The 26,161-nt window shown below is 45.3% G+C and overlaps 1 protein-coding gene across 5 annotated transcripts in view; it reads right to left on the bottom strand.

Moving 5' to 3' along the window:
• Positions 1-1,633: 1,633 nt before the first annotated feature.
• The window catches only part of pcdh7b (protocadherin 7b), a 103,277-nt gene continuing 78,749 nt past the window's right edge, over positions 1,634-26,161 (bottom strand). For 2 of the 5 annotated variants that reach the window (XM_035149304.2, XM_035149305.2), the window contains exons 3-4: positions 6,094-6,112; positions 4,774-4,914 (exon numbers count right to left, since the gene is read on the bottom strand). In XM_035149304.2, the coding sequence (XP_035005195.2) occupies positions 6,096-6,112 (17 nt within the window). In that variant the 3' untranslated portion in view covers positions 4,774-4,914; positions 6,094-6,095. Of the gene's footprint in view, positions 4,915-6,093; positions 6,113-26,161 lie in introns of all 5 variants that reach the window. The other 3 variants (XM_035149301.2, XM_035149302.2, XM_035149307.2) reach the window with 2 other exon arrangements.

Genomic DNA, 26,161 nt, shown 5'->3' with positions numbered 1-26,161 from the left:
ATATAGATGTATAAGTGGATAGGATATGGATTTGTATATATTATTTGCATACACAGCAGTTTGTGTACTTAATGCTGTTTATTTTCATTTGGAAGTCAAATTGAACATTTAAACAGTTTGTTAAACACACTCAGATGTCGCTTGGCTGGAAAACAGTGTTTACATATGTGCAACAATTTAATTTGCTCTCTTATTTAGCTTACCCCAACCATCCAGCTACTGCTGCAGTTCAAAGCGATTAGAGAGAAATTAGCCACAGTGACCTCAAATAATTACAGTTGTTTACGTTGCTGTTTTAATGGGAGCATAATTGCATCCGCTGCTTCTTCTGAAAGTTTTTAAATGACTTGTTTTTTTATCTGAAAACAAACACACACACACACACGTGTAAAAACCAGTGACAACAAACACGCTTGTCCTTTGTTTTAACATGTTATATTTTAATTTCTGCAGAGACAAAAATGACAAGCAATTTATTTACACAAAACCTGTACAAAAGCAAATTAAATTATGTAAAATATCTCATAAATAGAAGTGGACTTGCGTTCAATACACTTTGCCATGTTCAGCTAAGCTGCGTGCATAGTGACTCATATTAAACGATGATAAATTTGTTCCTCAATTTCTATATCAACATCCAAGTCGCAGGACAAATAGTAATGGTTAATATTACAAATCTCATTACACACTGTGAATGCTATATGAATAGAGGTGAGCACAGACTGAACACACACCCCGGGCAGCAACAGGATACAGACATTTTGATGGCAAGTGTTGCGTATATATAAAAAAAAAAAGAAAGATCCTACATAATGCCGTCTGCTATCGTGTCCAGATTTCCGCGGCGTTTACTGGTGTTCGGCCCGAAAAGCACCGACGTGTGGCATGTTTTTTTCTTCCATCGCCTCTTTTTTTTGTCTGAGTCTTTATTTTTCACTTCATCTGATCTCGAAAAAAATTCAAAGCATCACTTCGCAGTATCGTAGCAAACATCATACCCCGCTCATGTGTTGGACGGGGTTTCATCATCTACCGATATGCATGTGCTGTAAATCTGAGTGTGTGTGAGTGTGTTGTTGTGTTGCTTGGCACATCCTGAGGTGTGTGCTCTGTCAGCTACTCTCCTTTGCAGCCCCCTCCCCTCCCCCTACTTCCACTCTTCCCTAGTAAACTGTCACATTAGCATTTTTATCTCTAGGCTCCCTCAACTCTGAGCAGTCAAATGTCTCCAAGCAGGTATTTCACACCCGCCCTCCCTCCTCCGATCGGTCTATGCTTCTATATTCAGTCCTAGAGCTTGTTTCATGCACAAAGTAGGTTACTTGACCTCTGATGTCATACATGTACATGAGTGGAACGCGACAAAAACAAAAAAAAAGACAAAATTCCTTTATATCATTATTATTTCTACCAACAAGCAACTTTTGAATGCGCCTGTACTCAGTCAGTAATGCACTAAGCTAGGAATGGATATTTCAACAAGATCATTTGAACCCCCCCCCCAGTGAAATATTGGACCTATAGGCTCACCGACATTTGACTGGTCGTCCTGCGAGAAGCCTCTGACATCGCGGGGTTTCACCGGAGATAATGCAAATGTGTTTTCAGTCCGCTCACCACAAGCCACCCCGTCTGCTTTTTGTCAGCGTGTCATTGTTTATGCACCGTTCCAAACCAACATTTCATCATACCCATTGGTATAAAAAGGCACAATTGCATATTTGCATTCACTCTAGTATGTTGTTGTTTTTTTTATGTTTTTTTTTTTTCAGAAGCACTCTAAATATACAAAGTGGCACCAGATAAAGAAAAGTCAAACACATAGTACACTGTTGTGATCGTTTCCATGGTTTTCTGACTGTTATCGTGTAACAAATCAATGTGTGGGATTAGAAAAGAAAGAATACAAGGTAAAAAATTGCAGTTTTCATGGTAGAAAGTTGATAGAAATGAGACATATGAAAGATTTGAGATTGTGTAGTGATACGAGAGACAACGGTGAAATTAACTATTAAAAGAAAATGTAAAGAAAATCCTGTATGTGGAGTCTTAACTGTACTAAGTTGTCTGATCAATGGCTAATGTCTCTTCAGGTATAACAAAAGCAAGCAACAAGGTGGATCTCCATGTTCACAGCGATAACATTTTTTTTGTACATTTTGTTTTACAGTTTTTTTTTCTTCTTCCTTCTCAGTAAGTGAAGTAAGTTCCCATTAAACGTGCAGTAAAAAGTAAATATTCATGTATACAGTTGATAAGTATAGGAGCACTTTCTTTCCAACGACGAGTACTACTTACAGACTATAGACGGCCCGGAGCGCTGGAAAAGGGCAGCTCCGTTTAAACCAAAGGGGTTTTTGCTAGCATACAAAAAAGTTCCATTGCATCTGATATTCTTTTGCTTTAATACAGTCGAGAGAGTTTACGCCTCTGCAGCTGCGAGAACAGAAAAAAAACCCCACCGTGGACAAGGAGGCACAACAATCTCAACATTTTGAGTGTATGTGTGTGAGTGGTCATCAAGCGTGCATGTAAATGGATGTTTTGCTGAGACGCCACATTTCTTATCATTTCTGACTCAAGCCTTCAATCAAAGAAAAAAATCCCTCGTGTAATGTGTACTTAAAGCAAACTTCTCCCGGAAAGCTATTTTTGTGTGTAAATGGAGGGAGGGGGGGGGGGATGCTTCATCCTGCAAGAGAAGCTTTGGTTTTACTTTGACACCATATTTTTTTTTTCCCCAGCCTCCAGTCTGTAACGCAATAAAACTTCCCAGTACGGTATCTGCACGTTCAGTCGTTGCTTCTTTTTTTTTTATTGTTCTTCCATTGAGCTGATTCTTACATTCGTGCTCAAAGATGCCTTCACCACCTTCCATGGAAAGCAGCATCTATACGAGTGCTAGAAAAAAAGGGGGGGGCTCTGGTGTCGGCCGAATGTGGGTTGACTCGCGGAGAAGTGGTGGAAAAAGAAGTTGATGCTGGTTGGTCACGTGTACATTATGATATTTATTGCTCAGTCTATCACACAACAAAAAAAGTAAAAAATAAAGGAATGACAGTAAAAGGCCGTCCTTGCAGCTGTTGTAGGACCAGCTTGGCCGTGACTACGCCCTCCTAAGCCTATTAACGGTCTACAGTATACACAAGCTATGGCCTATACACACACATACTAAACAGTATACTGCATATCTGGCCCAAACACACAAACACTTTCAATTGCGCCTCCATAATTTGAATCTCGGCATGCCACACACTGTGCTTACCAGGGATTTTCAGTCAGTGCCACTGGCCTCAGTTGAATGAATTTGCTTCTCTGTGTGTTTGAGGAAAAAACAGAGTAGGTGTATTGACAACCAGGTGCATACACACACACACATGCTTTTTTTTTCCAGCCAGTGCTATGACAAGTCATGGCTCTATAGATCTTGCATCTCTTAAGAGAGGGTTTTGGTTGCCAATCAAAAGACAAAGAACGAGAAGACTGAGGGAAGGTATCGAGACGGAAAAAAGGGGGGGGAATGAGAGCAGTTAGCATCGTTGCCGTGGTCCTATGTTTATGTACAATGCGTGACTTGTCACCTGTGAGGAGTGTTCACACCGGTAAATTAGAAAGAGTCGTCACGTGTTCATCATCGTACCAGTGGGGGTTGTCGTTCTGAGACGAAGGGTTGTTGCAGCAGATTCCAATGTGTCCGATTTCCATCCATTTCAAGGAGGGACTGAAATAAATGTCATTTTCTGGGCTGAGTAATTAAAGCTTAGTCTTTTCTGTCCTTGTCAGATTTTGAATTGTCTGCATATTTATCAACTTTTCAGTCACGTTGACTGATGACCATCATGTCCGATGTATTGTTGCAGCCACAGAAGCCGGAGCATTGCCCAGTATGGAAATAAAAAAAGGCATAACCAGACACGTTGAAGTCAAAATAGTCCACATGTACAGCTTTGTTTCTATAAAAGATCAAGAACAGAAAAAAAAGAAATTGTCTCTTTTTATATAGTGTCATCTTCAGGGAACAGGGCCAGGGACCAGGGGGTAATGCATGCATGTACTGAATATGTAAAATGAGTTGAGTATTGTACAGATTGACTGTCAGGCAGCAGATTGTGTCCCAAGAGCCCGACTCACCAGTAGAACAGCCTCGTCCCAAGTCTAAACAGTGCCTGCAAACACTTCTTCCTCCTCCTCCTCCTCTTTTATTCCAGGCCATAGCTGGAATTAGCACTTTAAATGGTACTTTGTTTGTCTATCCACTTAGATTTGTCATTAAGGAGCTGTTGTAAAAGTCTTTGGAGAAAGTTAAGTCCTACCCTGCGCAGAACAAGGGAGGCTAAAAGCTTCAAGAGCTGTAATGGTGGTGGGTAAGCAGCTATGCTTAGTGTTGTGTTTTAATGCCATACGTGGTGGCACAGCAGGTGTGTTTAGCCCTCCCAGCTCACAGGTACACCTCCCGCCGCGTCAGAGTGCCACAGGATGTGGGCTTGTACTCCCCGGTAGGTGCCAAGGGGATCTCCTCGGTGGGGTGGCCCAGCACCTCCTCTCCGCCTCCCGGTGAGCCGTAAGGAGGCGAGCCAAAGGCCTCGTAGGAAGAGGAGGAGGAGGCCATCTTCTTGTTGAGCAGGTTGCGATTACGGTCGCCCATCATGTGAGCGGCGGTGGGGTCTCCGTTGGCCATGGCGGCCATGGCGAGGGTCTCTTGGCTGCCGGGCTGCTCGGCGCTGCTGCTGCTGCCGCTGCCAGTGCCGCTCATGAAAGTGGAAAGCTTTGGTTGTTGGGGGGTGGTGGTTGACTTGGATGGCCGTCGTTCGGGCGACGTGCGCACAGGCATCCAGCAGGAGTCCGAGTGGCCGTACTCGTCGCATTCCCGAGTGCACTTGCCAGTCATGGCTACGTCAGGCAAGGGCCGGGAGTCTAGAAGAAGCAGAAACGAGAAAAACAAAGTAAATGATAGTGTTTGTTTCTCTAAATTGGGATATTTAATGAAAAACTAACACTTTTGACTGAAAGAAAGAATCCTAACGCTTAGTGTTTCTTGTGATATGTGCTATGTTTTATGAATTCCTTCATTAGATGCGTGAATCTGCAGTTTCTCCCTAATGAGGTCATCACCGCATCTGAATGTTAATGGAGAAGGTTCAAAATAATAAAATAAAAACTGGTCACAATGGTTACCAGGCACCTGTTGTTCAGTTCAGAATTTTATCACTAGTGAGCGGCGTTAAGAGTTTGCAGATAAAATTTCTTTTCATGCAGAACCCAAACCACATGACAGCACCGGTAACAGAAAAAACAGCGATGAAAAGGAGACTCCACTGGCTACGGCAACAGCCTCAAACTAAAAGACAGTGGCGTGAATCAGAGTTGAAATAATGTCATGCTTCAAAACGTGTTTGTGCTGAGCGGGGAGAGGAGCGGAGGGCCAGCGATGGAGAGACTAGGGAGGAGGTCAGCTTGTGTTTTTTATTTTACCCTCATCTAAAATTGAAGTCGCACAATTGGGCCATAATGTGTGTGTGTGTGTGTGTGTGTGCTTGTGAGATGATTGCAGCAAAAACACCCTATTTTCTTATCTGGTGACTGACAGACGGCAATCATATTCTGATCTAAGTAGCTTAATAGCTTTGTGTGGCTCAAGTGCCCTGATATCCTCTTAAATCCACTAATAGGGGTCTTAACCAATTACCTCGCTGGGCGCTGGCCTTAGATTAAACTACGTCTCCTGTATTATTGTGGAAAGAAAATGACATGCTTACACTGCTACGCCAGGACAACAGGTTTGATAGTTTCCCTATACTGTCAATGCAATGTTGGGAAAGATCATTAATCCAAATCCAGCAAACCAGAGCTGAGGAACTGAGACATAAGCGGGAGGGAAAGGTGGAGTCTACTCCACTCAGTGCCAGATTTATAAGAACGAGTGCCAATGTCATAGAGATGCTATGTTAGATGTAATTTATTCATGACCTGATGCGAGGTATGGAAAAACCAAAAAATCAAGCAGAAGCGAGGGTGAGTGCAAACCAAGCCAAGCATGCCTTTGCCCATACTTAAAAAAATAAAATAAAAACAAGAGTTTGGACCATGGCTTACTTTTAATGCTCTTTTTCTCCTGTAAAAGAAAAAAATAGAAATAGAAATCACTCTTTTATGTCTTGCACTTATGCAATAATATGTATATATATATTTATACTGTATGAGGAACCTTGAGCAGCATTGAAACTATGACTAAAAGAGCACCAAAAATGCACAGCAGACACATGACTGAGGACACGATGCAGCCGAGACGAGGACAGCAAAGAAAGAGGAGACGAAACAAAACAGAATGAGGTTTTTTTTTCGACAGCCCCTAACAGGTTTGTGTTTTTAATCAACAAATGAATCACTTGTTTCACTCCCAATGCCTCTCAGCAAAACATTCAATAGTACTTCAAGAAGTGCCATTCATACGCTGCTACACTTCCTGTTTCTGCTAAATACCTCGTGGAATCCATTGTTTTTTCGCCGGTGTCACAAATTACCTTTGTACAGCATCCGCTAATGATTGTCAGTCAATGTATAGCCAGTGCCTCAGGGAGCAACTTCCGCTCGATGGGAAAAAAAAATCAAATAACTTTTTTGTCATTAGCGAACCCAAACAACTGCATAGTTCTGTTTAATGAAATGTAAATAGCCGAATGAATGAGAAAGAAAGGCAAGAAAAAGGAATGAGAATCGAGGGGTGTAATGGCAAACGGTTAACATGCCAGCTGATGTGGTGAATATGATACCGGCGAGAAAAGGACAAGCACCTCCCTCCCTGTCTCTCCATCGCAGCATCACAAACCGTCAAGGAGACGAGCGGATACCAGGTACTGATTGTCTTGTCTTTACACCTACGATTGAGCCATCGGGCGGATCCCTCTGGAGGCCGCGCCGGCCCCCCCGCTCCTGGGTGCTCATCCAATTGCCGCCACATTCAGACTAACTAGTACAAAATCAGCGGGGAAGGACCTCTTGCTTCCACCGGCTCTCGCGGGGTATAGGCAGCCAACGTTCAGCGCCGCAGCTCCGCCGTGTTGTTGCGCTGAAAGGAGGCTGATTATTTCCAAGCCACGGTCCACTGACTCTGCAGGCTCGCTGGAAATGAAGACGTTTCCCACTGAGCTAATGAATTGAAGACTTTTTGTGTTTCGTTTTTTGAAAGTGTCACCTCCCCCTGAGGTTGGCTGATCAATATGGGGACTTTAAAACCACTTAAACCCATATGGCCTTTAGCCGGGATTGGGGGTTTATGGTCGTGGTAAATTAATTTCAATCAAAAATATTATTTTAGAAAGAGTTGTTAAAAAAAAATCATGACTCATCCTGTGACCTTCAAAGTTTACCCAGAGTTAAAGCAGACACAATTACAATACGGCAGGAAACAATCAACTTTAATTGTTTCAAACATTTCTATGGAGACGACACGCACCGCTGCTTCCTTACATACCCATAAGCCCTTTCAAGACTCCCATCTTCAAAGAGAAGCCCTCGGAGCACACACGGCACTGTAGCAGGCTTTTGTTACTTATTCACAAACAACCCGCGAGCCCAAACTATTAACCACAACATAACACAATACAAGTGGGTCACTCCGCTGTGTTAGAAAGCCTCCCTGCAACACTGAGAGTTGAACAAGGAGGCCTCTCCATCCCCTGGGGGGGGAGGGAGCTCAGGCTTTTGTTACTTGGGGATCCGGAGCCAGAGAACGGTGACACAGTCTGGGTGCCACGAGCAGGTGCCCGCTATCTTTGTGCCGTGGCTAGTCTGCTTATAATGTAAGCCATTAGCCCTCTTTCCTATTAAGTCGAAAGCGGCTTCCGGAGGAGCAAACAAAGGGATATGGCGTTGGTGGATCAGATTGATTGGCAGTTGAGTTAGAGGCTTGACGTACAAGTGGAAGGTTTTTACCGACATGTAATTCCTCATGCAGAAGAGTCATGCGCTGCTGAGGTGGTGATTACGCCACCGTGAGGCAGAGCTCCGAGTGCGTTTGCTGGTTTTTTCTTTAAAGACTCGGTATAGCGAAGATTTCTTTCTTCATTTGTGCGAGGAAACGGGCTGAAAGTGGGACAGTAGCTGCAACTGCATGAGCTGCGGCTTTTCTTAGCTGGCTTTAGTCAGCCACGCTATCAGCTGACTCGCTTACACTGTGGGATTTTTTCAAAGAGCCTCCACTGCCGGGGTACAGTAGCGATTGGATGCGGTGTCTTTATCCCTCGCTAAGAAGTTGCAGCAGTAGGGGGAAAAAATGAAGGGGTTAGACTATCAACGCTTCTGGGCATATGCACACTAAGGTCTGTTGCGTGGGCCTCTCTGAGCAATATAGTTTAGTGTATTTGTTTGTGTCGTCGTACTGCACACAGCGGTTCCACTGTAGCGTGTCAGCGAGTCCACTTGCCAGCCCCGCGTACGTCTATGCGACCGACTCTTTCACTTCTGATCTGTCTCGTCCTCCGCACCATCGCTCTGTCCTTCTCTATTTCTCTCTATAATTCGCTACGAACCAGCGCAACACAGACTGAAGCTCCGTAACCTTTTGGCCCTCTCTTTGCCGGCCGTCGGATTCAACCCAAACAGCTGAGGTGTCGGGAGGAAGGGATGGAGGGAGAGGCAGAGAGAGGGGGAAAAAAAACTATTGAAAGACAAAGAGAGAAGGGGGAACATGAGGGAAAGATGAAGACAGGGATGATGAAGAGAGGGATGGAGAGAGGGAGAGGAGGGAGAATGTGTGAGCTGAGTATAGCAGGGTCAGGGCCTGGGAGAAGGGAAACAGCAGATTGAGTGGAGAAGACAGCATGGCTGCCTCTGGGCCGTCACAGGCCAAACACACTGCCAAAGAGAGCAGTGGAGAGGAGAGTCGGGAAGACAGGACGGGCGGAGGAAGAATTGAGGACATTCACAAAGACAGGGGAAGGAGAGAGAAGAGTACGAGAGGAGAAAGAGCGATGATATAAGGAACTTTGATAACAGAGGATGTACTGTACTGTAAATAACTCCCGCCAACATGTGCTCCCAGGTCAGAGCGACTCCTGTCCCACTTGCTCACATTAACCTATCAATCCAAAGACCTCGATTTAGCCTCGTTAAGGTCTCAGTTTATTTTCTTTAACAGTATATCCTGTGTCCTGGAAAAGGCCAGATGCCACTCACCTCTCCATTAGCTCAATCTAATCTACTTCGATCACATTCTGCACATTAAGAAAACCAAAAAAGAAACACTTTAACCTCCAAATGTCATTTACACCCAGTCGCATGGTTCCAATTTGGAGTCCGAGTGGAACATCTTATTCTCGATCAGGATGGAGAAAGTTTTCAAGGCTCGGATGACGAGAACAGCGAGCGAAGCTTTGAAATGAGCCTGTGATTGCTTTGAGCCCCCACGTCAATGACACCGCTGTAGGGACGGATCTATTTAGCATGGCGGAGCAATCAGTGCGGAGATGACGGAGTGCATCGCTGGGTGTCATACAGATTACTCCACGCGGCTGAGGGGGAGAAAATGAAACATTTATCCCCAGGAAAAAAAAAACCAGGAGGAAGAAAAGGAGTCAAATGCGAAGAGACAGAAACAAGAGGAGAACGAGATGGGGATGAAACCTGAACCGAAAAACAAAACCAAAGAGAGTTGTTCTCTCTGCAGTCGTGTTTCTTGTTTCCCCCCTTGTACTCATTCGCACCTATAATAGGGTCCCATTTAATTAGGGGAAAACTTGCCGGCAAATTAAGGCGCGAGAGCGATTCTCCCCGTGTTCGTCTGTCTCGTGTTTCATGGCCCCTGCGGCAACGCCTCGCAGCCGAGATGTCCTCAGCATCACAGACAGACACTGAATACACGCGCACAACTGAACGTGGCCGTAGGGAAAGCGAGGAACGACACTTAAAAATAAAAAAAGAAGAAGAAGCAAAAGGGAAAACGGCCCGAGAGGAGAAAAAAGAGGAAGAGTTCCTAAGAGAAAGGCGCGGCGGGAGAAAAAGAATAGGTGCTAAATTATTGAGGCCGTGACGGCGAGTTCAGACGGAACAATATCCACAGGAAAAAAGCGATATTTGTCCTTCGCTTGCTGAGATGTTTGCCAGACAATTAAGGAGGGACGGATAAAATTTAGAACAAAAAGGGAGTCCTGGGGAGTGGTGACCTTTTGAAAAAAAATTGTAAGTCATGGCGTGCACCGCTAGGGACGCCATTAATTGATGGCATTAATGTCAGCACTGGAGATTTTCCTCTGTGGTACAGTAAATTCAATCCAAACCTCAGCTCTGTCCCTCCTACTGATTGTTGTATATATAAGAAATGACTCTTCATCTGCGATGCTTCAACACAAACCACAACCCCTTCTCCAGTCTACTTGACCCACATTTGCCCTTTCTCACAACCCGACATCTTTTCCACGTAGCGACAACCTTTTTTCGCTCCAGCAGCGGGAGGAGTGCTGTTGAAAGTGGCAGCGGATGATCTATCCTCTGCCTCCTGAGCTTCTTGAAGTATTTACTGCCTGGCAAGGGCAAGTAAGAGAATAATCTGGAACCCCCCGCCATGCCTGGTGAAGGGTGGGGGGGCGGCCACAAAAGAAGAAGCGGAGCAAAAGATAGGAGGCTCTGATCGAGTTTTGTAATGAGCTGTCACCCCGGTTTTCCTCACTGTCCAACATCTGCTTGGAACAAAGACTAGAAGAAAAAAAAAGACACATGATGCCACCGAGTTCTTCCAGGACAATATTTCTAAGTAGATGATGACATCATCTCCTCGTGCATCTGCCCAAACGCTGCCATTCGGCATTGTGGCTACGATAACGGCTCTGTTCTCTTTCAGCAGGGTCAATACTCCTTCTGGAATAATGAATATACTGCGGCCTGCTCCTGAGGTAATTAATTGAAGAGAGATTAACTGGCATAATTTCATTCTGGTGACGATCTCTCAGCCAATTATCAAATGCGGCTTCCTCTCTCCCTCCCCTCTGCACATGTCCTCTCTCTGTGGGTCCCTGCCTCTCTCGGCCCATTTGGGACCCCATAAATAAAGCGTCCCCTGCGTGTCACGCTCCCTCATTCATCTTCCCCGCTCACGCATGTCGCAGGACGTACAGCAGGTGGTCGCCATGCTCCCCTGGAAGCATATTGTCTCTGTATCCGGCGTACACGAATGCAGACAGTGTCGTCGGAGCACTTCTGACCACTGGCCCTCATCTATAAGTGGAACAACAGCAGCATGATGTGGAGCGGAGAGGAGCAGTGACTCATCCACTCTGCTAATAAGAACAACGGCACTGGCTTCCTGCCGCACACACAAGTCGACGGACACTTAACTTAAAAAAATACCCAAAGCAATGTTGTGAGAGCCACAAAATCTTAAAACAAAGGGATTTTCTCATCAGGCTTTCACATTATCCCTGAAGCACAACACTTATATAGTCACCTTTACAAGCCACAACTCACATCTTTTTCTGTATGCATAAAATAAACACACACTCACACACAGAGTCACTGAGCTTACACAGAATACTCAGAAGCCCCTTAAGGATTTGCTTCAGCTGCCCTGCCATGGTGCACACATGCAACACTGCTAGCAACCGATAAAACAACATGGCAGTTTCCGCTCGTTTTCACACCACACAGACGCCGCCACTCTGGCCACTTCTTAAATTAACCATGCAGCGTGTGTGTGTGCGTGTGTGTGTGTGTGTGTGTGTGGGTGGGTGTGGGTGTGTGTGTGTGGCGACGCTCGGCATTGCCCCGCCACAGACAAGCAGACAAGCACACAGCATTATTTGATAAGACAAACACAGAATTGCAGATGAAGGGGCGGTGGGTGTGCAGAAAATGGTAGGGCTTACTGAGCTACTGTGAGTGTGTGAGCGAGGAGTTAAAACTGCTTTAAAAAATAGTGTTTTTATTTATTGTTTATTATTCCTCTAAATGCTTCCTCTCTTGCACACATGCACGCCATCCCTCAGCCTCTCTCTCTCTCTCTCTCTCTCTCTCTCTCTCTCTCTCTCTGTGTCATTGCTTCTCCTCTGTTACTCTTATCGCACACTCCCAGGCACACTCGCACAATGGCCTGTTTTACACCATTAAATGGTTATTTGTCAAAATACAATTTCAATTAAATCCTCCCTAAAATAAAAAAGTGAAGAAGGGAAAAAAAAAAAAAAGTGCGCCTGTGATTTCGGCATTTTACCGATCGTACTAAAAAGAGGGGAAATGTCTAAATCGTGCGTTTGTTTGAGGGAAACGATTGTTTGAGGGGGAACAATAATTCGGCGGAGTTCTTATCTGATGCGGTTAAAATGAACGGTGGCTGCACAGAACATACTTAATGTTCAGTTCGTGTTCTGCCCTGAGCAGCACATGAACTATGCAGCCGTAATAAAAAGTATTATACTACTTAGCGCAGGGACTCGTAACACCAGGAGCTCATTTGCATCAGAATTTCATTGTGTCCTGCTTACCAGAAAGATTTAGTGTGACCTACTTCCTGCAAACTGTGTTCACGCATTACATAATTTTTTATTCCAAAATAAAAAAAGAAACCACCCAACGATTTACGCCCTCATTTCACATTTGAGATAAAAGAATGCACGACAAAATAAAACAACCCGACGGCCTGCGCTTCCAAGTGTTCTCTCTCAGCACCTGACGTCTAAAACAAATGCTCCACTTGTGAGAAGTAGGTAGCGGCGGCGGCATGCTAGCTTGTTAGCTTGTGAGTCAGCCAAATAACACCTACTATCTACCATGCTTGTCACACTGAGTGTAGCAATTAGCGCTCAGCTGCTAGCACATCCTACGTCAGGGTGAGCTGGGCATGGTGAGTCACGACCTTAATGGAATTTGGTGCTGGAAATGCGGTGGTGGTGGGGGGGGTAATTATGTTGACCTCCAGGGACAGGCTTTCAGTTTTTTCGGCTCGTCGGCTCATAAACAGACACACTGAGCTCCACTCCGGGGCAGAGGAAGGCAAATTATCTGGGTCTATGCCTTCCAGGAGGATTAGTTTTGTGTGTTTCAGCAGGTTTCGAGGGGGCTTGATGGACTTTTGCGTTGTACCACAAAACAGAGTTGATCACGTTATGTATCAAGGTCACTTTTAGAGTTGTGAACATTTATAACCAATTATTCAAATTCGGCCATTTGGATTCAGGATGAGACACCTGTTGCAGTAGCCTTGCAGTTTTAAACCCTTAGCGTGGGTCTGTTGTGGTCGCTTGTCGCTTCTGAAGTACGGCTTTTCAACACACACGTGTATTTATTAAGACATTGGGATGTGCCAACACTCACTGTCAAGGGAAACCAAACAAGTGAGCTGACAGGTTTTTAGAGAATCATCCCTTCAGGACAGAGAGAACCCCTGTTGGGAAGGTTACAAAACAAACTGCATCAAATGGCTCTGCACAGTCCAGGCCCTCATCAAAGTGCTAAAAGGATGTGCCAGTCTGCAAATAGGTTCTCCAGCACCTCTTTAATGTATCTTTGAGTCTAACCAGGGTGCCTCCGCTGTGTCAAGCCTCCCACAGTGTTTTTCCGTGTTCGAGAACGGAAACAAAGCCGTCGCTGACAGCGTGAAGGCCCCATCCTACACAATGACTCTTGATCAGTTCAATCTGCAAATGACTCACATGTACAAAACATGTCTCTTTATCCCACGTTATGACAAAATGTCACCAGCTCCACAAGTGGAGGCTCGGTGAGAATCGGGATTTCTTTGATTTCTTCAGTGCCTTAAACACCGTCCAGCCACTCGTGCTCAGGAAGAGGCTCAGAGTGATACGGCCTGATAACACCAAGGTGTCCTGGATTACAGACTATCTCGCAGATAGGCCGCAGTTTGTTCCCTCCTGGAGGAGAATATTGGATTTGCCGCTGCAGAGAGGGAACTGTTCTGTCACCTTCCTTATTCCCTCTCAATCTCTGACTTAAGGCTCAACTGTGGGTCACGCCACCTCCAGATTTCTTTCATTATATTCTTATTCATTACGGTGTACATCCGTGAGAGAGAGGACGAGGTGCATATGGTGGGTAGATGTGCTGCGTTGAGCAACTGATCATTACTAAGATAAAGAAGAGGATTTCGATCAATTAGTCTTGATACTGCACATTGTTTTCTTTTCAACTTTATTCACACTTTTCGATTTGAAATGTGTGCATGCATGTGTCAACACAAGCACATTCCAGCTGTGAGTGCACCACTCACGGCCGCTCCCTATCCCTGAGAGGTTTTGCAGGTTTGGGTCAGAGCGACGCTGCAGAAGGTCCATCTGAACATTCCCACGATTCCTCTCCTCCTCAATTTGTTTCACCAGCTAAGGGTTTTTTCTGCAACAGCTGCACACCACATCTTAAAGATTCATCAGTGCGTGATTGTGTTTCCAGCAACAAACGCCACAGGGAGACAACAAGGCTCTTTTCAGACATCACTCAGAAGTCGCTTCCCATCCTCCGAGCACCAAATCTCGATATGAATGCGAGTGGACACTTGAAAGCAAGTTTCCCATTAACATTCACATGGATCACACGGATGAACAAGAAAGGGAGATGATTGGAAGTGAAATAGCTCTGGATTTGAGTCACTAACCGCTAACCTCTTTCAACCCACAAACACACGCCCTCCTTAACAGGCCAGTTTAGCAATATAGAACTACAGCGCCACGGCTGGAGCCATACATAGTGCATTATTTAAAGCACCGGGGGCCCAATTTGTCACTCTGGCGGGCTCATCACAGGCGAACATCCTTTATGAAATGCACTTTTCACGCTGCCTGTCGGAGGGATCAAAGCAGCAGCAGCAGCAGCAGCCTTGCCCGTTTCTCCCTCTTCAGTTCCCCTGCTCAGTTTCCCACTGACAAAATGAGTCAATTTAAACCAAATGGATCCCCTATCAAAATAACGAGAGCGAGCGAGGGAGGTGGACGGGGAGAGATTCATATCGTGGGTGGGTGAGGCTGGGACAGGTGGGCACTAACTTGAAAATATGGACACTCAAAGACTCTTATGTTGACTGGAAATTGACGGCCACAGGACAGAAATGCCATCAGTGTAGAGGAGATGTAGTCGGTTTTCAGCTAAATGAGGTAAATGGTCAGATTTAGCGGGGAGAAAAATATGTGCGGTAGAAATAGTTTCTCAGCTTTTTCTATATGATATCTATTTTCGAAGAAAGTATATTTCTACAGACAAATCACTTAACATAACTTAAATGGTATTTTTAGGAAAGTGGGACCCTTTAGGAACGTCTAGTGGAAGCGGTAGGAAACCACAACATTAAAATCCTCACACATTACCATATTTAAGCTAGCACTCAAAGCCTGTACCATTTTTTGTATAAATGTTTGCATCAACAACGGGCGTTGGGGGCGAGTTCCAGCACATACACCGAGCCAATTAATCCTGCACGCTCCAAATGATTTAATTTCCCATTAGCTAAAAAGCTAACCTGGCATTTATCAGCAATACTTCAGAACCCCTGCTGATATTTTGAGGGGAAATTTTACTGATCGTGCTTGAAAGAGTCAACCTGATCTCTACATCTCCTCTACATTCTTGATTCTAATGCTTCTGAGTTGTGGGAAATATTTATTCACATTGATCGACGACAGGGTTTGACGGGTCTTTCATGAGCGTCAGAGCTCAAGCTGTTTTTGTCCCGCCGACGTCTCCAAATATCAATCACCAGCGGGAGAGGAGCAGGCTCGACTGCAGATTAGGCCAATGAGGGCCCAAAGGCCAGACTCATTTTCCTACAATAGAGAACACACAAATATACACCAGACACGGATAGTCTGACCCGGGATGGGGTGTTTGTGTATTCGGTGATGCTTCGCAGGAGCTGCTGTGCTCAGAGATGGTGTTTTAAGAGACAAATAGATCCTCTCTACGAATGATTTGAAATACCTGAAGCAGATCCAGACAAGTTCGGCCTGGAGGTGCGAAGACATTTGAGTTTTGTGCATGAGGACACGCTGAGGGCTAGGGAGCGATCCGGTTATAATTCCTCCATATTCCTCTGTGTGGTCCCTATTAAAAATGCAGCGCCAAGAGGATATTTTCCGCATCAAATTTTCATAGCATCAAGCAGACTTGACAGCCCAGTCTTGTGCACACGCTGACACGAAACAGTGATGAAGTTCTTAAAGCCTATGTACTGTATCTGTCCTCCTCCCCTGACTGGATGCAGAATGACTTATGCATGAGGGACGCAGACAGGGTATTGTGCCATGGTTCATAGAGAGTGGTATTCCTCAAGGGCCTTTGCTCGCAAATGCGTGCTATCCCCCAGATGCGCACCTTCAGCACTGAGTCACGTCACTGTTCACTATCTCTCCTGTGTGTCTACATACAAGAAAAAAGTGTGCCCCTGTGAGGCTGAATTATCATTTTCCCAATATTGACAGAAAAAGATCTCACAGTCGTCTTGGTTTCTAGTGACTGTGTGAGTCGCACAGAGAGAACAACACGTGTGCTGCAGCCTCCGTAACATGAGTGACACACGTGTACATTTAAAGCGTCAGCAGCCCCCACGTACTGTACGGTCCGTGGATGTAACGTACAGTACAGCCGGCATCCAAACTAGTAAACACATTATGTCTAATCCTCATGAATATCACAACCCGCACTGACTCAACTGCTCTTTTCATATTTTCATATTCATATTCTGCTGTCACATCCAAGCTAAAAGCACATCATTCCAGCAAAAATAAAACTCTGCGTATCTCCGTTCCACCAATTGCTGCATGCAAGGTCATATGTAAATAGGCTTCCCTTGCAGCGGGGGGGGGGAGACAGAGGCATCACCGTCCGTGTTAGCGTTGTAAAAAAAAAAAATGGCAAAAGCCACGTTTGATAAATACGCCCGGTGCACTGTCGCACGCAATCCCTCGGCCTGAGCAAACAGCAGATCAGCGAATGGAGAGATGTGGAAATTTCATCGGCAATGAAGAGATAAATCTTCATTATCAGCCTTCCAATACGTGCTCCTAGGATCTATTGTCATGTTGATCAGTTACAGGCCTTTGACTCATTTTAGGCCCCATTCATGCTCTTAAGCTGCTTTCTGACATGTACTGAACTCCGGATATTCTCCTGAAAGTATCTGGAAGGGCCATGTGTGAGAGCCAGTTGCTCCTGACATTCTCCAGAGAGTTCCTATTAAACGTGCAAGTGAGCGTGTTGAGGACATTTCTAATGAGCCACAGACGCAACACTGGGAATAAACAGAAAGAATACAAATCTGCCAGGATGAAAAAGACATGTCGAGCACGTGGAAGATGCCGAAGAAGATGTAAAATTGGTATTAAAACAAGATTCCAGGCCGACGCTAGTGTCAATGTGCTGTAAACAAAAGTCATTTCCAAACCACCCCCACCTGAACTAAAGATTTCCCTGTGGTTGTGAACGCGTCTGACCTCAACAATCTCCTGCTGCATTTCTCATATGCGAAAGGCAAAGTTTGAAAAATGTCCAGATTGCATCCGGAGTCCAAGCCTGGAAATATTGTGTTTTAAGAAAGAGGTTGTAGTCAAAGGATACTTTCTATGCACAGAGCAAAAAACTGAAAAAAATCCTTTTGATGACTCCCAACTTAATCCCAGCAAAGCTGACAGAGAATTAGCTTTCTCTCCAGTTCACTGGTTGAAAGATTAGCATTGTCTCTGTCCTTTGATGAAAAGAAATCACCAAGAATAGGACAGGCCGGATGAGGCTTCACATATGCAGCAAAGTAAAGTGAGTGAGTCATTCGAGGGGATGGAGCTGTGGAAGAACACGCTATGTCAGAACGTGATGAGTGTGATTCTGGTGGGAAAAAAGCAATAATATGTATTTACTTGCTTTGTTTCCTCTTGAGAGAGGGATGGGGGGGGGCTCGCTGAGCTACAGTGGAGTGTGCCACCAAATTAAGAGAGAAAGAGAAGTATAATCAGTGAGTGGTATAAGTGCAAGTGTGTATGAGAGAGAGCGAGGGAGCGGGTGAGGAGGAGAGAGAGTGACTGGTAATATGCTTGGGAATTTAATAAGGCTCAGCGCTCCTCAATAATATCACCCGCTTCACAGAGTCCTCTGGGAAACATGAAATGTGCCGATAAAGGATGATGCCTCCCTCTGACAAACGGGGTGTGCTAAAAGCACTGTAGGAAGGAGAAAGAAAAAAAAAACAGCCACGCAGTTTGCCCCAGGCTACACTTTAAAGAATTATTCACTTTCTTCTCCTTATGCTGCGATTCTCCAAACCTCCCCTCTTTAAGGTCACACACGCTGCATACTTATTCTGACTCCAGCCGAACAGTGTCGGCTTTATTCACAGGACTGTAACTTGGACATGGGGGCGTGGGTTGAAGAGACTTCCTGTTTACAAGTGTTTTTGTTTTTGTGTGTGTGTGTGAGAGAGAGAGCAGTTGAGGCTGTCCGGCCATGTTGGATATACAGAAAACTGCAGGAGGATTTGTCACGGCACCGCAGCTTTGCCCCTGGGAACGATAAACTTGACTTTCACAGAAAGAGGCCGTGGTTATTCAAACTACAGGGTTGGTACGCTAAATGTCCAAAAGTTTCTCACAGTATTAGGAACATAGAGCATTCCTGTGTGTCCCAGTTCATCACAAATGATGTTTGTTGATGTTAAAGTCAGAGCTCTGTAAAGTCGTCAACACAAAACTCAGAAAACACATTTCTTTATTGACCTTGTTTTGTGCACAGGGTCATTGAAACAACAAAAGGCCCCAATTTTTTTGTGTTTGGTAGCATTTATATTTTTTTAAGCTTGAATCAGAGATTGAGGATGAAATTCTAATCCATTGCACTTGAAATTCTGTGAAGGAGAAGAGGAGAGATTGGGGGAAAAGAGGGCAGTGGTAGAAAGAGAAGGAAAATCTCGCACTTGCTAAAGGATCGTGCCAATTTAAGGATTACCAGGGAAAGGACAAGGAGCACCGTCTCCGTCCGACTGCTCGGAGTTCTGAGTGATTGAGACGAGAGAGCAGCAGATATGTGAAGGCGAGTGCACTAAAGGGTCATCTACTGACGACGGCGTGCAGCTGCTTATACTCCAGAATATAATCACAATCCCATTGTCAGGATATAGAGATGGCCAAGAAACCGCCAGTGAGGTGAAGGTCAGAAGGACAGAAGTTCAGGCAAGGGCTGATTTAACATTAGCAAGGCTTTTCCAACCACGGAGACTGCACAGTTGGAATGGGAAAGAAATTAAGGCCCTGTACTTATCTACTGAGACCAGCCCACGCCCCAAATGATAGGCACAAAGAGAGGGCCAGTAAAAAGACTGACGAGCCTGTAAAAACTTTATGGATATTGTTGCAGTGGCCCACCGGGATTTGTCCCGATCGTCTGGATGGCCACTCCGAGGGTTGAAAGGCTTGAAGAGATGACGTGTGGGTTACAGAGCCAATAGGTCAGGGTCGTTTTATCCCGTTTGCTCATGTCTGTGATAGTTAATCCCAACTGCTTCATTTGCAAGCAGCCGTATCCGATAGCCTTAAATCACATGCCCACAAACATTCGTCTCATTTTCTAGTTCGATGTTAGATGTAGGAGCAAGGGAATTGTGGGTATCTTTGTCTGCAGCTGGTGTGCTGGCACTGCTAAATGATTTCATCCACAGCAGTAGTTTGCTGCATCACTATTTGCTCTGTATTCTGGTATTTGTTTGTATGACGTGTAAAGGTTCTTATGGCCATGAAGAAGTTTAATTGCTGGTCATGGGTGAGACTTAGTGCTCGTGCACAGCAGCATCTCGTCAGGCTGAACTTTTCTTTTGCTGATCAACCACAAACAGCAAAAATTTGAACAAGATCGTTTTTGACAAACATGAGCCGGCTGCTCTCGGGGCTTCCACTTGAGCTACAGTATGCAGTGATGCTGATTTGTTTAGTCATTCCTGTCTTTATTCATATGCACATGCAGATGTTCGGGAGTTTCCATAGCCTGCTGGACAAAGAAGCCATTTCCCAGTCCGAAAAAAAACCAGCCCCCTGACCAGATACTTTTGGCCACACACTGTAGCTCTCAACACAAACACTATATTTGTGATTTTTCCGGTGTTTTGCGAAAGTTGCATTGAAATGCAACCCTCCTCACGTATGTCAAACCCAAAGTGTTCATGTTGACACCAACACAACCAAAGAAACGCACCCCATGGCCTGTCATGTCCTGTCAGACGAACAGAGAGAGACAGCCTCTCGCTCTGCTGAGTCCTATGACATTTACATACCACACTGCCTGGTAGTGCAGGAATCGCCCTGAGGCTGTACCAGGCCCTGAATTTAGGACAGGCACCTTTTTTTTTATTTCTTTTTTTTCGACCGCCACTTCTGTTGTCACTAACTCACCGGGACCTGCTCACGCTTGACAAAAAAAGCACCTCAAACATGTACCTCGCTCCACTGCCGCCAAAACGGGCTGCTGGCTCACGGATGGGAGACACAAAGCGTGAAAGGGAAGAAAAAATAAACACATTCTATCTCCTCTCTCTCTCTCTCTCTCTCTCTCAAACCGAGCAGACATTGATGTTCACATTCTTTCTTTCAAGGCATCTCTATCTATCACCTGCTCTTTTGTTTTCACTAATCTGCCCTTTTTGGACTTTTGAATATTTCCTCCCTGATGTCCCTGTAGTCGCACTCCCCCCCACCTCCCCCTTCCCCTCACCCTCCCTCCTCCCTCCTCCCTCCCTCCCTCCCTCTCTCCCGTTATCTGCCTATGTCTCAGCTGATCGGCCAATGACTCCCTATCGGCAAATTCATGAGATTGATCCTTTTTTACACGGGTGGGTGGATTTGCTAAAAGGGCCTTTTCCCCGATACACAGCTCCTACATGCACAGCACGCTATGTGGCACCCACGGCCCTGCCCTGTAAGACTCCGAAGCCCCTATCACTTAACATGCACTGGGCTCAACTCCCAGGAGGAGGGAGGGAGAGAGAGAGGGAAGCTATGGGAGAGCAGTGGGAGAAGGAGAAGAAAGCAGAGTAGCATCTGAGTGGAATACTAATAAAGATCAGCACTCGAGAAAAAAAGGGAGCGGGGGGGAAAAGACGGTGGCAGCATTCCGGTGCCACAAAATTACCACTTAATTTGATTCAATACGGTAGCATCTCCGTTTTCTACTCTCCGCGTGTTTGCGTGCGCGAACGTGTGCGTCACGTTTATGTGAATATGTGTACGACTGTGTGTAAAGTGTGCCCACAGGCATGAGAAAGATACAGAGTTATAGAACTCTCCACTTAAGATATTCATATGCCTTCGGGGGCTTCGGGCCCTCCATTCTTTCTCCCTTCTTTTCTTTAATGTCTGCGTGCATGGGAATGTGCGTTCACACCAATATGTGTGTGTGTGTGTGTGAGAGAGAGAGCGAGAGCGAGTGAGAGGCTACTGTGTGCAGAAAGAGGGAGCGAGAGAGACGTTGCATTAGCATGATTAAAAGGACAGTAACAAATGACTGCTGTCTCCGAGAAGCCATGTGACTATCACAACAGGATATAGGCCAAGTATATCAAGACACAAACACACTCTCAAACACACACACACACACACACACACACACACACACACACACACACACACACACACACACACACACACACACACACTCCCTGATGACTTGACGTTCCTTCTTTAAAAGAGATGGAGAAGCAGGGAATTGGCAATGAGGAATAACACTGAGCAACACACACACACACACACACACAACTATAAAACATCGTATATATGGCAACTTTGAGATTTCCCTTATATGCATATGCTGTGTATAGTATTTTAAGAGGCTGGGTGTGACTGCACGAGTTGTGTGTGTTCAGATGCATCAAATATTAATGGGCACATGGTCACTGGTTGAAGCCTCATTATCACAATTTCTTCTGGGGAAAGAATACAGAATAGAGAGTTTCTTTCATTGCTACAACTGCTGAGTTGCAGGCAAAGGCGGCTTCTAAAAATAGCCTCAAGGTTTTTTCGTGTGCCGTAAACCCGTTTGCATCTCCTCACGCTGGAAGGGAGGAAGTGGAAGAAGTGTATTTTTACACAGGTTTGGCTTATTATTATTCAGCCACTATATGGACTATTTCTCTTCATTACGGCTTTTAATCATTTAGCCCAAAATTGCTTGCCTGGTGCTGGAGAGTTCATTGGCTCGGCTTGCAGTAATACCCATCTTGAATGGATAAAGTCATTAATTCCTGCCTATCACTATTATTGGCTAATGCTTACACATGGCTCTGCAATAAACCTTACGCCGGCCAAGTGTACTCTTTTCCAATTCCACTCAGAGAAAAGGAAGAAGCAATAACCTTGTTCATGTTAGCATAGTGGAAAGAGCATGTTTCTATCTTTGCCCATGGCAGCCTTCAACTGGCATTCATTAATATTAGAGGCAGAGGAAGAGAGAGCGAGTGCGAAAAAAAGATTCCGTGGTACATTAGCGGCTAGATTTATTGACGTCTTTGCGCCGCGAATGTGGCAGGTGCTCTTAGGCTACTTGTGAACAGCGCAGCTCCCCTCGACTCCTGCCTCGAGAGGGAAGTTTGGAGATTCAGCACGCACGCACATGCACAAACGCTGCGTTCTGTCAAGGTTGCTGAGTTGTTGCAGGAACTTTATGAATGTTCTCTGTCTTGTCAGGGCACAGTTTGCAGCCTCTCGCTGACAGCAGGCACGAAATGATGGAGGGCTCGAGCTGCGCGGCGTTGCCAACGGCTGAAAATCACCTGCTAGACCTGTGGCCAGACCTTGAGAAAAGACTTCGAAACACTTTTGCAGTCCCGAAGTCATATATTAAATCTTTCCAATCATAATGGTCATCCGTGAACAGCTGCTGTGAGACTGAGGTTTAAACACAAGGACAAAGAGGAATCAACAAACCACCTGAGCAACACAACCTTAAAAGAAACACTGCACCATTAATATGATATGAATCATGAAGCCTCCCTTTGGCTGCCTGTCTCTCGTAATCCTACTCTTCATCACGTCTACAGGCCCATAAACAGACTGTGCACCTCATGTTTTAGACCCAACTACATACAACAAAAACAATGTTACATCTCTGTTGTGTGCAGCACGCTTTATGACACACTTGTGGTTTTGTATGGTGTCACTATATGAATCCGTCCTGCTCAAATTACAAGAGCAGGCATTAAATATGAGATTGTTGCCAGCAGATGAATGTAATGTACTGTATACAGTGCAAGTTCCATAATAGTCTCGGGTTTCTTACACCGCAATATTCATTTCTTGGCCCTTCCCAGAGCCACAATCAAACCTTTTCACCCCAGCTCATATGTCTCTCGCAGGCCTGTGGCAAACAGCGGGCTCCATCACTCACTGGACGGGGGAAATGATGTATGGAACGACGCATCGGTTCGATACCATTTAATTGTATTAGGCCTAAAGTATGAGATTAGTCTTAGAATCTGTCCAGAAGAAACGGGGATGCTATGTGAGCGCCGGCGGTAGCGTATTAAATTGATGTGAATCCGACACAGTCGGGAGGGGGAAAAGCCGACTCTGGTCTCAGGAGATAATGACAGCCTGGTTTGTTTCTGCAGGTCAGCCTGACCATTGCAGGGCTCGGAAAAGGTGTAGACATTGATGTGTCCAAACAATTTACCCCCACCCACCCGTCACTAAATATTCCATGCAACTTGATTTCCATCCCCATACCTCGCTTAAAGCTGACCAAGCTCTGAGACAACTTGTCTGGTATGATGGTTCTGAAATAAATTAGAAAAGGGAAGGGGAGAATAAATCACATTTTCATTGGATTTGGTTGTGAGGGATCCTAGGCGAGAATCAAAGGAATGAGCTTAGGCTATGAAACACCATCTATTCCTGGATTGTGTTTGTCCTATATTTTGGGGAGTTGCTCTGTCGCTGCATAGCATAAACAAACATGCTACAGTAAAAATAAAAAAAAGTGCTATATGAAAGAAAAAAGGAAAGGAGGACGAGCCTTTCTTCCCAGTAAGCTCCACAGAGCCAAAGTACAATACTTAAGGATCCATACAGTGCTGCCTCATTTATCTGTTGCTTTATTTCTCCTCAATGCTTTATACAGAGCACATTGTGTCATCCTTTAAATTGCCTCAAACAAAGCTTTTCCCCGTTTGTGTGCTGTGCACGAGTGGGAGTGCGATGACATATGAACGTGCCAACCGGTCTTCAACGCCACGCACAGATTATGTAATTCAAACACAGAAGCATTCCGGGGCCCTTAATCTCCACCAATCGATTGGCGCTGTGGATATCATAGCGAGACAGGGAAGCCCACCAAATATTTAATGCATAACAAACATATCAGCCGCTAACAGCTGAGTATGGATTAGGCCATCTTCCTGAAAAGTGAGCGCGTATTTACTGACACAAACAAGCTAGGGAGCGTATTACCGAGGTACACATTTCTCAGTGCCAGCACATGAATTTTAAATTGGACTCTATGGAGGAGCCAAATGGCTGCGGCGGTGACATTTGTTGGAAAAGAGGGAAAGTAAACAATACTGGGTCATTTGAGGCTTCTGAGGTAAAGATTACCAGATTTAGAGGTTAATCCCAACCCTTAATAATGCTAATCTTGACTATTAGGGCTTGAAAGGCTAAAAGAATGTGTTCCTTAATACTAATATTTATTTTACCAACATGCAGTAAATCTTTTGCCATCTGTGCGACGGCATTTCTCCCCTTGTCGGCGTTTGTTTTCTTCTTTTTCTTGTACTTTTTCCTCCTTTACTATTTGAGGACATTTTGATAGAAGAGCACCCGCCACTGGTAAACAAAGGAAAAACAAATGGGCTCTGAGCTCATGGATGTTGATGGGTATTGTTTTTTATTGATTTCCATTGGCTGAGGAGCCGGTGACAGGGAGTCTCCACTCATCAGGACAGGTTATCGATTGGCTGAGGAGGAGCAGCAGCAGCAGGGGGTGCGCGAGGGGTCGACCGTGCAGGGGGGGGGGTGGAGGAGAGTTGGAATGTGGACGGTTGGAAAGTGCAACGCACAGCCGTGATCTCTGACTACGGTAATTAACGTGTGAAATGTGGTCGGTTTCTCCTCAGAATGGAATAGAGCTGCTGCAAAGTCAACACTGTGCTTGTATGAAGAAATGGTCCCACATCCATGAGCACTTGCAGGACGCATGTATCCTGCAGAAGTCCATCTACCGCACCGACTGCTACGTCAGGTGGACGGTCACGCTTTCTGCTCCGGTGCCCGTCATCACTCATGAATAATATACAGCCTTTGATGCAGTACCTATACTCGCTCATGAGCAGTGCGTATAATAGCTTTAGTTTTTATAGAACTCCATAAATAAATCCATATACCGGTGTCCCTCGAAAATAACCATGACTATGTTGTAGACGTCCGCACATAGAGGACACTGGGACACTCAGAGGTAGGTGAGACAGATGACATTTTGAACCCCCGCAAGGACTGAATCATTCCAAGCACCTCCCCACTTGAAGTGTGGCGGGATCAGCAATATTTCACACTGACAGAAGGACCTGACAGCAGGCGTCCACACACAAGCCTGACTCCTCTTCTCCCTCTATCTCGCCACCCCCCCACCCCACCCTTATATTTTGGGAGTTGCCAGATTGGATCAAAAGAACAGGGAATTCAAAGGTACTCTTTGACACTATCACAAACTTTTCCACTTCACACACACACACGCACTCACACACACAAAGAGGACGCGAGTGTGTGATTAGAAACTCCACAGATTGTCCCGACATTCGTCTTCATGTTTCTAATCAGCGGCAGAATGTAAATGTGTCTTTGGCTCCAGCTGGAGTGATAGGACCAGAATCAGTATGTGTCTGCTCAACACCAGCGTGTTTAGAATGCCCGCTGAGTGCCCCTCTATCTATCTCCCTCTCTACTCTTCTTTCTTCTCCCCTGACTTGGTTGCTGATGTATGGGTAGAAGGCGCAACATTAGGGCTCCGGTTCAGCTGATTGAACCCATTAGCTGAAGACTCTTGCTTTCATCCCCGGCACCCATTTGATAATGCCTTATCGCCCCAACAGCTCGCTTGTACAGCCCCTCGCATCCCACAAAGAAGATGAGCTCATTTGCCCTGAACACTCAGCTCTTAATGCATTTCATTCCGTGCTGTATTTATTTTTATTTGGGCCAAAGCCTTTCTT

The sequence above is a fragment of the Hippoglossus stenolepis genome, chromosome 23 (assembly GCF_022539355.2).
Source record: "Hippoglossus stenolepis isolate QCI-W04-F060 chromosome 23, HSTE1.2, whole genome shotgun sequence".
NCBI lineage: Eukaryota > Metazoa > Chordata > Actinopteri > Pleuronectiformes > Pleuronectidae > Hippoglossus > Hippoglossus stenolepis.
The sequence above is the reverse complement of the archived record's forward strand: the minus strand, read 5'-3'. Positions and strand labels throughout refer to the sequence as shown.